The sequence below is a fragment of the Thalassophryne amazonica genome, chromosome 19, assembly GCF_902500255.1.
Source record: "Thalassophryne amazonica chromosome 19, fThaAma1.1, whole genome shotgun sequence".
Classification (NCBI taxonomy): domain Eukaryota; kingdom Metazoa; phylum Chordata; class Actinopteri; order Batrachoidiformes; family Batrachoididae; genus Thalassophryne; species Thalassophryne amazonica.
Genome location: NC_047121.1, coordinates 22591037 through 22605656, shown reverse-complemented (window position 1 = coordinate 22605656; position 14620 = coordinate 22591037). Strand labels below are relative to the sequence as shown.

Sequence of the window (14620 nt, the reverse complement as noted above, 5' to 3'; positions counted from 1 at the left end):
GTATCACCCACCTCTCACTAACAGCACAAATGCATGGCAGCAGTGTGTAGGTGAATGTCAGGCATCATTGTAAAGCGCCTTGATCATCTGCTTCAGACAGAAATGTGCTTTAGAAATGCGTAGTTAATTTTGAAAATGGATATACTGTGTATAAAAATGGTGTAATAGTTTATATTATCTTTTTTTAAAATCCCTTGAATTAAAGCTGAGGGTCTACAGTACAAGCACAAATTGATTTTACCCCAAACTCCATTGTGGTGGTGTGCATAGGCAAAACTACACACACACAAAAAAAATTACGACCCTTTTAAATCTGACTTGCGCTTTCTATGTGGAATGTAAAATGAAATTTTTTCCGAAAATGCTGTTTTGTTGTCCTAGCGGAACCTTTTTTGACGGATCGATTCCAGCCGGACTGTTTAGTGCTGTGACACAAATAGCGCTTTGTGTTGGTCGAATGCACTTATTTTCATTTTATTTAAAGCATCAAAAACGAAGTAGAGAAATTACTTTAGAGTCACATTAATGTCGATTGTTCTTCGTCACAGCGTGGAACGGAAGCATACCTACACTGCCAAGTTTAAAGCTTTCTGCACGTACAGGTAAGAACCCGTTGAGTAGTTTTATGGGACCGTAACGCTGCCTTCGTGGGCGGGGTTTAGGTGGACGACGTCCAACCCCAACGAAACGTAAAAATGTTCATTTAAACGGTGGAAAAATAATTCTGCAGCAGGTATCGATAGTGTTAACGCGAGGTTTCCGTTCGCCATCTTGTGTAAGAGTTTCCGCCATAATGTACGGCCTGTGCAAAGCGCAAGAGACTGAATAGAAGGAATCGCGATGACGTCACACGCTGGGCGGGGCTCACACCGGTAGGCAGCCACTAACTGTGCGTAATATTTGAAGATGTCACCGTTCAAACTATGCAATTGGTGATTCACCACACACACTGACAGATCAGCACTGTGCATAAAAAAAAAGCATAAAACACAGCATTTTCACTTTGCAGCATTTAGCTTCAAGGATCGGATGCGGTTTGACTCAGTACCAACCTACATGAGCTCACCCAGTGTTCAAACTCATCACATTAGAAATAAACCTCCCTGTCTGTATTTTTTTCTTTTTTCCTTTGGTTTTCTCTGTGCAGCACAAAATTTAGGTGATACACTGTGACTGAAGTTATTATGAGGGCTGCAAAATAACAGTCTGATTTTCAGTTCATTTTGAAATCAAGCACAGTTTAACACGCAAAAGAGCAATTTACAGACAAAAGACGATCACAAAGTGTGAAGTTGGGCTCACCAGCGTTAAAAGAAATAAAACCAGTGAGGAGAAACACAGAGGTGACTGTCCAAAAACCCATGGTTCAGTTCTAGCTGGTCTGGTGGCTTTCAGGTTGTGAAAATGTATGAATACACATGGGCTGATTTTGTGTTTGTGGATCGTTTTGTTTTGTTTTTTTTGTTAATTTTTGGGAACTCATTGTGGTGTTTTTTTTTTTTTTTTTTTTTTTTTTTTTTGTTTTGTTTTTTTTGTTTTTTTGTCACAGAGAAACCTTTGGCTTGTCTTTTTTTTTTTTTTTTTTCTCCATCATTTTTTCAGCCTTCCTCACACGCAGAACTGCATTTAATGACTGTAACACAGGTGAACTGCAGCCTGATGCACAATACGCACACTGGCCGGACTCTGCGGGAGTGTCTTTTTTGGACCGCATTTAAAAAGTTCAGCATATAAAAAGTTTGGAGCGTTTGCACAGCTCCAAATGCTGCGTCACTCTCTGCCGAGTCAAGTTACAGTTCGGTCAGAATTAATAACTTCAAAGCAAATGACCGTTTTTTTTGTTGTTTTTTTACTTTATTTTTAATCAAAGTTTTGTAATCTTACAGAGAAAAACAAAACATAGAAATTGTACAACACATAGAACACAGAACAGGTGGGTCACCGAGGGGTGGGGTAGTGATGCATTTCAGAAAAGAAAAAGAAAACGGACAATAGTTTTGAATAGCAACGGGTTACAATAAACCTTGATGAAATGCCCAGAAGTATGAAGGAGATTGGACATTGGCACGAACCCACCCACATTCAGCACAAGGACCCCCTGTGCAGGGCCATCCAGTACAAATTAAGAATGGAGAAGGTATGGTAATTGTAATGTTTTATAGTGTACCTTCGGTTTCTTGTTCCACCATATAAACCTAGAGATGGTTCGGTCCCACTCTTGAACTGCTTATTAGGAATTTTGAGGTAAAACAATCATCTTTATAATTTCTATTCAGTTATGTAAATCGAGTGTCAAAGGGGCCCATCTGTCCAAATCCATCCATCCATCCGTTTTCTTCCGCTTTATCCGGAGTCGGGTCGCGGGGGCAGCAGCTCAAGCAAAGCCGCCCAGACCTCCCGATCCACACACACCTCCCCCAGCTCCTCCAGAGGAACCCCAAGGCATTCCCAAGCCAGCCGAGAGATGTAGTCCCTCCAGCGTGTCCTGGGTCTTCCCCGGGGCCTCCTCCCAATAGGACGTGCCCAGAACACCTCTCCAGCGAGGCGTCCAGGGGGCATCCGGAAAAGATGCCCGAGCCACCTCAACTGACTCCTTTTGACGTGGAGGAGCAGCGGCTCGACTCCGAGCTCCTCCCGAGTGACCGAGCTCCTCACCCTATCTCTAAGGGAGTGCCGAGCCACCCTGTGGAGGAAACCCATCTCGGCCGCATGTACTCGCGATCTCGTTCTTTCGGTCATGAGCCAAAGCACATGACCATAGGTGAGGATTGGAACGTAGATCGATCGGTAAATCGAGAGCTTTGCCCCCCTACTCAGCTCTCTCTTCACCACGACGGTCCGATACAGCGACCGCATCACTGCAGATGCTGCACCGATCCGTCTATCAATCTCACGCTCCATCCGTTCCTCACTCGTGAACAAGACCCCGAGATACTTAAACTCCTCCACTTGAGGCAAGGACACTCCACCGACCTGAAGAGGGCAAAGCACCTTTTTCCGGTCGAGAACCATGGCCATGGATTTGGAGGTGCTGATTTTCATCCCGGACGCTTCACACTCGGCTGCAAACCGCCCCAGTGCACGCTGAAGGGCCTGATTTGACGAAGCCAACAGAACCACATCGTCCGCAAACAGCAGAGACGAGATTCTGTGGTTCCCAAACCAGACCTCCTCTACACCCTGGCTGCGCCTAGAAATTTTGTCCATAAAAATAATGAACAGAACCATTGACAAAGGGCAGCCCTGGCGGAGGTCAACGTGCACTGGAAACAGTTTTGCCTTACTACCGGCAATGCGAACCAAGCTCCTGCTGTGGTCGTACAGGGACCGGATAGCCCTTAGCAAAGCACCACGGACCCCATACTCCCGGAGCACTCCCCACAGGGTGCCCCGAGGGACACGGTCGAACGCCTTCTCTAGATCCACAAAACACATGTGGACTGGTTGGGCGAACTCCCATGAACCCTCGAGCACCCGATGGAGTGTGTAGAGCTGGTCCAATGTGCCGCGACCAGGACGAAAACTACACTGCTCCTCCTGAATCCGAGGTTCGACCATTGGTCGAATTCTCCTCTCCAGTACTCTGGAATAGACCTTACTGGGGAGGCTGAGGAGTGTGATCCCCCTATAGTTGGAACACACCCTCCGGTCCCCCTTCTTAAACAGAGGGACCACCACCCCGGTCTGCCAATCCAGAGGCACTGTCCCCGATCGCCACGCGATGTTGCAGAGGTGTGTCAGCCATGACTGTCCCACAACATCCAGAGACTTAAGGTACTCAGGACGGATTTTATCCACCCCAGGAGCCTTGCCACCGAGGAGCTTTCTAACCACCTCGGTGACTTCGGCCTGGGTAATGGATGAGTCCGCATCTGAGTCCCCAGTCTCTGCTTTCTCTTCGGAAGACGTAACGATTGGATTGAGGACATCCTCGAAGTACTCCTCCAAATATGTCCAAATCATTTTTCATTTTGTTAGTCATAGTACCATAATTTGCTTTTTATATTTTGTTTGGATTTTTAGTAATATTAACACCTAAATAATTCATAGTTTTTGTTTTCCATTTAAATTTGTACAGTTTACTTATATCCTCTCTGGGTGTGTAGTTAAAGCAGAGTGAGTTTTTTTCTATATTTAGTTTATAACTCGACTCAAGTCCAAATTGGTGGAAGCAGGACATGAAGTGTGGTAGAGTGGCATCAGGGTCAGATAAGGTCACCGAGACATCATCGGCGTATAGACATAATTTGTATTCTGTTCCCTAAATAAGATTCCCTTAATTTGCAGATCTTCCCTAATTTTTTGGGTAAGTGCTCTATGAAAAGTGCGAAGAGAATAGGACTCAGTGGACATCCTTGAAGGCATCCTCGTTCCAGGGGAATTGCTCCTGAAAGGCCACCGTTTATTTTGATCCGGGCCACTGGCAAATTGTCTATTGATTTCAGAGCACTTATAATTGTATTATTAAAGCCAAAATGTTGTAAGACCACATATAGATATTCCCAGCGTACGGTATCAAAGGCTTTTTCAGCAATGAAACTAATTGCTAAAGATTTCATAGTATTCCTACTCATGTTGGTAATGTGTAATGTTCACCTCACATTATCCTGTGTATGTCTATTTTTAATTAATCCCGTCTGGTCTGTATCAATCAGTTCAGGGGTGATATTTTCTAGTCTGCTAACAATTATTAAAGTAAAAAATTTTATAATCAATGTTCAAGACAGAGATGGGCTGATATGAATTACATTCCGTTTTGTCTTTTCTTGGTTTTGATATGACAGATATTGCTTGTTTCCAGGTTGGTGAAATCTCACCCCCTTTAAGCACATGGTTAAGACATTTTAACAGCAAAGGTGTTATGGACTTCCTAAAAGTCCATTCAGCTGGTAGTCCGTCTTCTCCTGGTGCCTTGCTTGCTTTCAATTTTGAGTTGGCTTTATCAACCTCTGCTTGTTTTATATCAGCTGTTATCCATTTATTTTGTTCTACGCCAATTGAAGGAAGGTCCAAAGAATGTAGAAACTGCTTTACTGATGGAAGTTCAGTTAGTTCAGTGTTCTGAGGACTTTCAAAACACCACCAAGTGCAGACAAAAGTAGCAACACTGCCTCCAGCTGGACAGAAGCAGAAATGACAATGAGGTCATTCCAATGTCCAAAATGTCATGTCCAACACAAGTCAGAGGTCTTGTTTTAGACAAGAATTTTATTTTATTTTTTTCTCTGAGTGGCACAAATATAATTTGTCGCATGTTATTGCATGTACATAGCTGTACAAAAAATGCCTGAAGCATTTCCCACACTTTAATGTAAATAGTTGTAGATAACTTTTTTTTTCTGCTACATTTGTACATGTTTTTGAAAGTTACAATTTATATTTGCATTCTAAGTTATAAAAATGGTGTTTGTGTTTGTTTGTGCTATTTTGCACCACAGAGGGATGAGTTTTAAGATTTGCACAGTAAATGTTCACAAAATTACATTATATCTGGTTTTGTTTTGTTTTCTTTATTTATTTTATCAGTTTTGCTTTGCTAAGGTACTGTATAACCCATTCAGAAACACTTCCATTATCATTTTTACACTTAAGTTTATATCGCAATGTATACCATTTCAGTGAAGAGGTTTAATTTGTACCATGAATTTTAGGTCATATTGCCCAGCCTTAATCGGCAGGAAGCATAATGCATGGCGGTGCGCTGTATATCGACGACCGGCAGGACTAGAGTTATGAGAAAATGGGTATTATGTTGATCATCTGAAATAGACTTATTGCGCATTTAAAGTGAAGCAGCATGTTTATGTATTTAAAAATAAAGAAGAAAACATGCTGCTGTGGCTGCTCTCCACCTCACAGATGAAGTGAAAGGATCTTCACTTTAAGCAAATCAAGTTTAACTATTCAAAAAGTGCCTTTATTCAGATTTGTTCATCAGTAGGGTGAACAGCAGATTTATCAGTGCAGCTTTTGCAGAAAAACTGCACTCCACGGCTCAGTTTTTCATAGGCTGTGTTCACATTCACACGGTGCCTGTCCACTGACTGAGGATTTCACGGAATGCCTGTTCTTGTGGTCCAGGAAAACTCAGAAACTCAAAAACAATAAATAATTACCCTGGAAAACAAAGGGAACACCCTAAATTTGACAATTTGCACATTGGTGCAGTGACTTTGTGCAGTTGCCTCAGGAAAGCCCTGAGCTATTGATGTTGTTGTTTAACAATGCACAAGTACTTTTTATCCAATTAATCGATAAAATAATCGAGAGAATACTCGATTCCAAAAATATTTGATAGTTACAGCCCTATATACCACCCACCACTGAAGGTGTTATGAAAAGCTAAATGGAGCATCTGTTTTTGTAGTTGTTCAATAAATGTGTGTTGGGGAAAATGGCCTCTCTAATCTTTGCTAGCAGGGCTGTACCACAGGGTGCTGTTCTACGGTCACCTACAATCAACAAAAGTTCAAAAATGGGATGAAATTTTTTTTTTTAATCCCGATTTCAAATCTGGTGCCAATGATGGCTGTAAGTACTATGTACGAGGTCTGTTAGAAAAGTATCCGACCTTTTTATTTTTTTCAAAAATCTGATGGATTTGAATCACGTGCTTGCATGAGCAAACCGTGAAACTTCGTGCGCATGCATGAATTTTTTCACGCCTGTCGATTGCGTCATTTGCTTGTAAGCAGCCTTTGTGTGAGGATGGGTGTTGTCTCTCATCGTTTTTCTTTGCAAGGAAATGGCGGAACGACTGGAGCAGCGCGACTGCATCAAATTTTGCCAGAAACTGGGCGACAGCCAGGTGGAAACCATTCGGATTATTCAGACGGCTTTCGGTGACGATCCTATGGGCATCACACAGATTAAGGAGCGGTACACAATTTCTCGGATAGTCACACGACTGAAAAGCCACCGAAAGCCGTCTGAATCTTCCGAATGGTGTAAGAGCTGGGCATGTCACAACATGTCCTGTGAGGCTTCAACATGAAGGCACTTTTGCTCTGCCATCAGCTTCGTGCCGATGAATTTTGCCGCCACTCTTTTCATGGCAAAATCTTCTGTCACAGTGGAATGTGCCGAAAAAGTGCTGATGTCCACCTCTTCCACAATTTCTCGAATAGTCACACGATGGTCCCACATCACCACAGCGTTCACTTTGGAAATGATCCGGTCATTTCAGCATGTTGATGGCCGCCCGGAGCGTGGCTCGCTCTCCACCATTGTGCGGCTGTCTTTAAACCGGTTGTACCGCTCCTTAATCTGTGTGATGCCCATAGCATCGTCACTGAAAGCCCTCTGAATAATCCGAATGGTTTCCACCTGGCTGTCGCCCAGTTTCTGGCAAAATTTGATGCAGTCGCGCTGCTCCAGTCGTTCTGCCATTTCCTTGCAAAGAAAAAAACGACGAGAGACTCCACCCATCCTCACACAAATCAAATCAATTCAAATCAATTTTATTTATATAGAGCCAAATCACAACAATAGTTGCCCCAAGGTGCTTTATATTGCAAGGCAAAAGCCATACAATAATCACAGAAAAAACCCAACGGTCAAAATGACCCTCTATGAGCAATCACTTGGCGACAGTGAGAAGGAAAAACTCCCTTTTAACAGGAAGAAACCTCCAGCAGAACCCGGCTCAGGGAGTGGCAGTCTTCTGCTGGGACTGGTTGGGGCTGAGGGGAGAGAATCAGGAAAAAGACATGCTGTGGAAGAGAGCAGAGATCAGTCACTAATGATTAAATGCAGAGTGGTGCATACAGAGCAAAAAGAGAAAGAAACACTCAGTGCATCATGGGAACCCCCCAGCAGTCTAAGTCTATAGCAGCATAACTAAGGGATGGTTCAGGGTCACCTGAACCAGCCTTAACCATAAGCTTTAGCAAAAAGGAAGTTTAAGCCTAATCTTAAAAGTAGAGAGGGTGTCTGTCTCCCTGATCTGAATTGGGAGCTGATTCCACAGGAGAGGAGCCTGAAAGCTGAAGGCTCTGCCTCCCATTCTACTCTTAAAAACCCTAGGAACTACAAGTAAGCCTGCAGTCTGAGAGCGAAGCGCTCTATTGAGATGATATGGTACTAAGAGGTCCCTAAGATAAGATGGGACCTGATTATTCAAAACTTTATAAGTAAGAAGAAGAATTTTAAATTCTATTGTAGAATTAACAGGAAGCCAATGAAGAGAGGCCAATATGGGTGAAATATGCTCTCTCCTTCTAGTCCCCGTCAGTACTCTAGCTGCAGAATTTTGAATTAACTGAAGGCTTTTCAGGGAACTTTTAGGACAACCTGATAATAATGAATTACAATAGTCCAGCCTAGAGGAAATAAATGCATGAATTAGTTTTTCAGCATCACTGTGAGACAAGACCTTTCTAATTTTAGAGATATTGCGCAAATGTAAAAAAGCAGTCCTACATATTTGCTTAATATGCGCATTGAAGGACATATCCTGATAAAAAATGACTCCAAGATTTCTCACAGTATTACTAGAGGTCAGGGTAATGCCATCCAGAGTAAGGATCTGGTTAGACACCATGTTTCTAAGATTTGTGGGGCCAAGTACAATAACTTCAGTTTTATCTGAGTTTAAAAGCAGGAAATTAGAGAAATTGGAGGTCATCCATGTCTTTATGTCTGTAAGACATTCCTGCAGTTTAACTAATTGGTGTGTGTCCTCTGGCTTCATGGATAGATAAAGCTGGGTATCATCTGCATAACAATGAAAATTTAAGCAATGCTTTCTAATAATACTGCCTAAGGGAAGCATGTATAAAGTGAATAAAATTGGTCCTAGCACAGAAGCTTGTGGAACTCCATAATTAACCTTAGTCTGTGAAGAAGACTCCCCATTTACATGAACAAACTGTAATCTATTAGATAAATATGATTCAAACCACCACAGTGCAGTGCCTTTAAAAAGGCTGCTTACAAGCAAATGACGCAATCGACAGGCATGAAAAAATTCACGCATGCGCACAAAGGTTCAAGGTTGGCTCATGCAAGCACACGTGATTCAAATCCATCAGGTTTTTGAAAAAAATAAAAAGGTCGGATACTTTTCTAACAGACCTTGTATATCAAGTTTTTTCAAGATTGACAAGGATGGATCGAGACGTTACTATGATGCTTCAAAACGTGGATCGATTTGCTGTTTTGGATTAAATGGAACGCCACTGTGTGGAAAAACCCTATACAGGTTGTGACTGACATTTGGACACTAGGTCGGGTAGCTGGTCGTATGTCACCAAGAACCTTTCCTCTGAAAATTTTGGGAGGAGCATAGGTAACTCTAACCTTAGCCATAAATGAACCAAACTGAACCCATGTGTGCGATGGGCATCCTGCTATTAAGTGTCTTTCTCCCATAATAGGTGTTTGATGTTGCTCAAATTTTTCTTTATTGCATTTTTATAACTAAAGAACGACTTCTTCTATTGTGTAAAATTTTATTTCAGAAAAGGCTACACTTGCCATCAGTCTGGGAAGAGTTTAATGTTTTCATTAAATCGGTTATGCCAAGACAATAAATTCTAGTGCTTTGATTTTTGTTGAGTGGCGTCAGAGTTTAGAACTTTGAGTGTTACACCATGGAATGGCTATTAGAGGAGGAAATTTTTGCCTTGGTGCAGAGGAAATGTGAGGCAAGAGATGCTCATACAGTCAGCCTCAGTCTCAGTCTTACTGTCCAACTACTATGGTTAATCACGGCAGTTTTTCAATTCAGTTAATTTAATTTATATAGTGCCAAATCACAACAAAGCTGCCTCAAGGCGCTTCACACAAATAAGGCCCAAACTTCCCAACTCCTAGAACAAGCACACAGGTGACAGTGGTAAGGAAATACTCCCTCTGATGATTTGAGGAAGAAACCTCAAGCAGACCAGACTCAAAGGGGTGACCCTCTGCTTGGGCCATGCTACCGACACAATTGACAAAACGAAAATACAGGAAATTTTGGGAGTGCGTGCTGGGAAGCTTGCAGAAGAAGGCAACACTCCTATCTCTGGATGGAGCTGCACTTAAAACAGAGAGAAAAAACAATCATGCATCAAAAAGACAACAAATGCAATATAATTTGTCAGCATTAAGCAACAAGAAAAACAGAAGAAATTCTAAGGTGATCACCGGCCACTAGCCCTAAGCTTCACTAAAAGACCCAGACTTTAGATAAAGTTTACTAATAAAATTAATTTAAAAGGGTAGGAAGCATAGTGCCATACTATGCCAGCATGCTAGCCATACGAAAGGGAAAATAAGTGCATCTTAAGTCTCTGCTTGAAAGTCTCTACAGAATCTGACTGTTTTATTGACACAGGGAGATCATTCCACAAAACAGGTGCACAATAAGAGAAACCTTTGTGACCCACAGACTTTTTATTCACCCTAGGGACACAAAGTAGTCCTGCGCCCTGAGAACGCAGAGCCCGGTCCGGTGCATATGGTCTAATTAGGTCAGCTATGTAGGGAGGTGCTCGGTAAATAATTCTATAGGTTAATAGCAGAACCTTAAAATCTGATCTCACATGGACAGGAAGCCAGTGAAGAGACACCAAAATGGGTGCGATGTGGTCAAATGTTGTGCTTTGTGTCAAAAGTCTGGCAACAGCATTTTGAACCAATAGAACATTCAATCTAGAAGTAAAAAATGCATACATCAGGTTCTCCGCATCAGCCATAGACAGGATGGGATGAATCTTTGCTATATTTCGCAGGTGGAAGAAGGCAGTCCTCATAATATCTCTAATGTGGAGGTCAACAGACAACGTAGGATCAAAAACTACCCCAAGGTTCCTCATTTTGTCAATGTGATGACATATGAGCCTAGGCTAAGTGTTAGGTGGCCAAATTGATGCTGATGTCGATGTCTCACTGGACCAAGAACTATCATTTCAGTCTTGTCAGAGTTTAAAAGTAGGAAATTGACATCCAGCTTTTCAATGATGCAAGGCAAACCTCCACGGGTTTTATGTGGATGAGATTACCAGCAGTTATCGGCATGTATAACTATCATCAGAATAACAATGAAAGGTAATCCCAATCCCAATCATGTCACTAAGGTTAGAGGTAGTGTAGTTTTACAAGACACAGAACAACTGGTCAAGTATGATGTCAACCATGCAAGGGCATTCCGAATAATCCTAAAATGATTCTCCAAAGTGATCCACGGGATCGAACAGCACCAGAATTGTAGTGGTGTCCGAATACATTGCAAACAGAAGATCATTCACCACTTTAGTGAGAGCTGTCTCTGTGGAATGTTATTTTCTAAAGCAGACTACAGTGGCTCAAAAAGATTATTCTCAGTAAGGTGGTCCACAAACTGCTGTGAAACCACTTTTTCTAGAATTTCAGAGCAAAATGATAGATTTGATATCGGCCAATTTTTTTCAATATACTAGGGTCAAGATTAGATTTCTTAGGTAATGGTTTAATCACTGCAGATCTGAAACATTTAGGAACAAATCCAGAGATTAATGAGAGATGAATCAATTCCAGCACAGTCTGCCCAAGAGTGGGACACGGGTCCTTAATCAGTTTTGTTGGTGTGGGATTGACTAAGCAAATTGTTCTTTTAGTAATTGTCACAAGTTTCGCCAGCACACCTAGTGAGATATTATCAAATTCTGTAAATATAGGTAATACCTCAGTGATGGCACCCACCTTGATAGCAGGGTGTAGTGGCTGGGTTATGGCATGCTGGGATATGGTTTAACCTAATGTCATCTATTTTCTTTTTGAAGTAATCTAAGAAATCTTGTGCTGTAAAAGATAGTGACTTGTCCGTGAGTAAGTTTTGCCACTGTGTCAACAAGAACTTTGAATTATGCTTGTTTTTGTTGATCACATCAGAGTAATAGGCCCTCTTTGTAGCCAGTCGTGCATGCTTATAGGCTGAGATAGCATCACACCATGCAAGGTGGAATGCTTCTTATTTTGAACTATGCCATTTTCATTCTAGACCTCTAGCCTTATGCACGAGGATCTAGAAAAGGTATCATTAGGTAGTACACTGCCAAAAACTACGTTGACAGATTTGTTTTGTAAAATCTTACAGAGCACGATAAGATGATCTCAGTAATGGTTAACACAAAGCTAGAAATGTTGGTGGTTGTCCTTGAACATTTACAGCAGTGGTCTGGGCTCAGTCTTCCATAAATTGCCAAACAGGTGCAGGGATTTCATACCTACCATCACTTCAGCAGATGATTTTACTGATAAGTCCTTCCTTCTACTCCACATGGTCTGTAGTTCAGATGACTACGTGCACCTGCTAGACCCTTTATGATTAAGTCAGAATAAAAGTCTGCTGTACCTATAAAATTGTGTAAAACCTTTTTTTTTTTCCTTCCTACTTGCAGTGTGTTTCACTCCCATCAACTTGAGCCACTATGGAAAGCGTGGAGGAGAAGTTCAGATGTCTGTCTATTGCTCGACGGGCTAAGTCGGAGGAGTCCATGTATATTTTGGATGTTGCACAGTCAACTGGCCTGCTGGCGGTATCCTGCTCCGACTTCACCATTCACATTCATGATAAAAACAGGCTGAACCTGGTGGGAGAATATCGCGGCCACAGGCGGCGAATTTGTGGAATTGCTTTTGACCACACATCCCCTAACCTCCTCTTTTCTGGATCTGCTGATGGGACAGTTCGGGCATGGGATCTCCGGCAGCCGTGGACAGATGCAGTTATGCAGTTCATGAGTGACCAACAGTTCCGCTACTGCAGCTTTGACCTGAACTGCAGCAGCACGCTCCTCTGCGCTGGAACTCAGCGGGTCAATGGTGAGGACAGTTTTCTGATTTTCTGGGATGTGAGGCAAGGAGGTGGAGTTCTTGGGGCGTATTCTGAGTCTCATAGTGACGACATCACCCATGTGCATTTTCACCCTCAGGATGAAGACCGCATGGCTTCCGGCTCCACAGACGGCCTGGTCAATGTTTTCGACCTGAGCCAAACAACAGAGGAGCAGGCGCTGCAGGTCACTTGTAACAGTAACTCCTCTACCAGCTCGGTTTGCTGGTCTGGAGCGGATTACAACCAGCTGCTGTGCCTCGGTCATGACGAAAGCCTCCACCTGTGGGACCTGAGTCACCTGGACACAAACGAGCCACTTACAGTTTTCAGTGCATCGGATGCTCGCAGTCTGACTCTGCTTGCTGATGGGAGTGGTGTGGAATATCTGGTCGGGGGAAGCTGGCTGGAGAAGGCCCAGAAGCTGCTGGTGGTCGGTGGGAAGAACAGCGGGGACCTCCACCTGATGGAGTGTGACAGCAGTGGCCTTCGTCTGTTGAGCAGCCTCGAAGGTGGTCACTCCTCCACAGTACGCTGCTTCTTGTGGGATGAGGTGCGGGAGGCTCTTGTAACTGGAGGGGAGGATGCTCAGTTGCTACTATGGAAACCAGGTGGAGAGGCACTCACAGTGAATAAGAGGGAGTCCTTGAAGAGTGAATCGGCTTTGAAACTTGAATCCAGGCCACATAAAAAACCTGATTACCAAAGGGAAAAGAAAACGGCGTAGTTATGAGACTGATTGAAAACATCCAGGAACATACAATATGAGTCAACAAAATCCTGTCTGCAAAATGTATCACCTGTGATTTTGTCATGTTTTTACAATTTGGTCTAGTTTGCTAAAATATTAACAAATGTGGAATGTTTTGGCTGTAGTATTCACTTACCCGGTCACCCATCCAATCCTACACTTTACCCAGAACTTGGACTCTCACTTGAGAGCGTGTTTGTGCTCAGAGACACTGGGACATTATTGACAGTCGATGTGTGTCTGTAATGCAAGAAAATATATGCAGAGATGAGATCTTTAAAAGAAAAAAATGTTCACACAAACATGAAAATGTGAGTAATTCCTCCTGAGGATTCTCCTGGATCAAAAAGTTTGTTGATCCAAACAAGTTAAAATCTTGTTTTACAGGAAACTACTAAAACCCCAAATCAGAAAAAGATGGGATGATATGGAAAATGCAAAGAGGGGAAAAAAAGACCAGAGAAATCAATGCTGCTTCTGGACAAGGTTAAGATAAAAACGTTTTTTTGCACATTAAAGTTTTAAATGGCATTTGTGAATGTAACTCCATATTGCAGCGCTTGACAAAAATTTCCCAAAGTCATCCCTTGTCCTTGTGGTTATATCAGCTATTGATGAATGACCATTCTTGATGCAGATCATGGCTATTCAGCTTTTCACACTGAAATTCATCCAAATTCCTTGAATTATTTAAGCCTCGGTCCCACCGAATAATGAAGGCTGAAGGAGACACGCATAGGTGTGGGGTAATTATTTGAAGAATGACCCACGTTTTCATCTATCACGTATCCACTATGAAGGTGCCACTATGTGCCTCTCTGTACCCCGCATGTGCCATGTAGCAGCCTCTAGTGATCCACGACCACCTGTCATTACAGCCTCGAATGGCTCGCATCAGCCACACTAAGCCACGTAGTGCCATGATAGCACCATGATAACACCATGTTGGCGCACGTTTAGGCATGAGTTTGGTCCAAACCTCCAGCCCTCCCACACCTGGTCCCTTTAAAATGTGGGTTTTCAATTCACAGATTCACAGCAGCATTTAAAGATGTCCCTTCTTTTTGTTT

At 42.7% G+C, this 14620-nt stretch overlaps 1 protein-coding gene across 2 annotated transcripts; it reads left to right on the top strand.

Annotated features, from left to right (window-relative positions):
- The first annotated feature begins 414 nt into the window (after positions 1-414).
- Positions 415-13918, top strand: LOC117500843 (WD repeat-containing protein 89-like). Of its 2 annotated transcripts, none has more exons than XM_034159632.1 (2): positions 415-597; positions 12343-13918. In XM_034159632.1, exon 2 carries the CDS (start codon positions 12396-12398, stop codon positions 13524-13526), a length of 1131 nt encoding a protein of 376 aa, XP_034015523.1. In that variant the 5' UTR covers positions 415-597; positions 12343-12395; the 3' UTR covers positions 13527-13918. The 2 variants fall into 2 exon arrangements, with proteins under 2 accessions (XP_034015523.1, XP_034015524.1); XM_034159633.1 differs by having other exon boundaries at positions 415-602; positions 12366-13918.
- Positions 13919-14620: the final 702 nt, after the last annotated feature.

What these genes read in the sequence shown, in the direction of transcription:
- LOC117500843 (XM_034159632.1), top strand. Translation starts at nt 12,396, where the DNA reads ATGGAAAGCGTGGAGGAGAAGTTCAGATGTCTGTCTATTGCTCGACGG.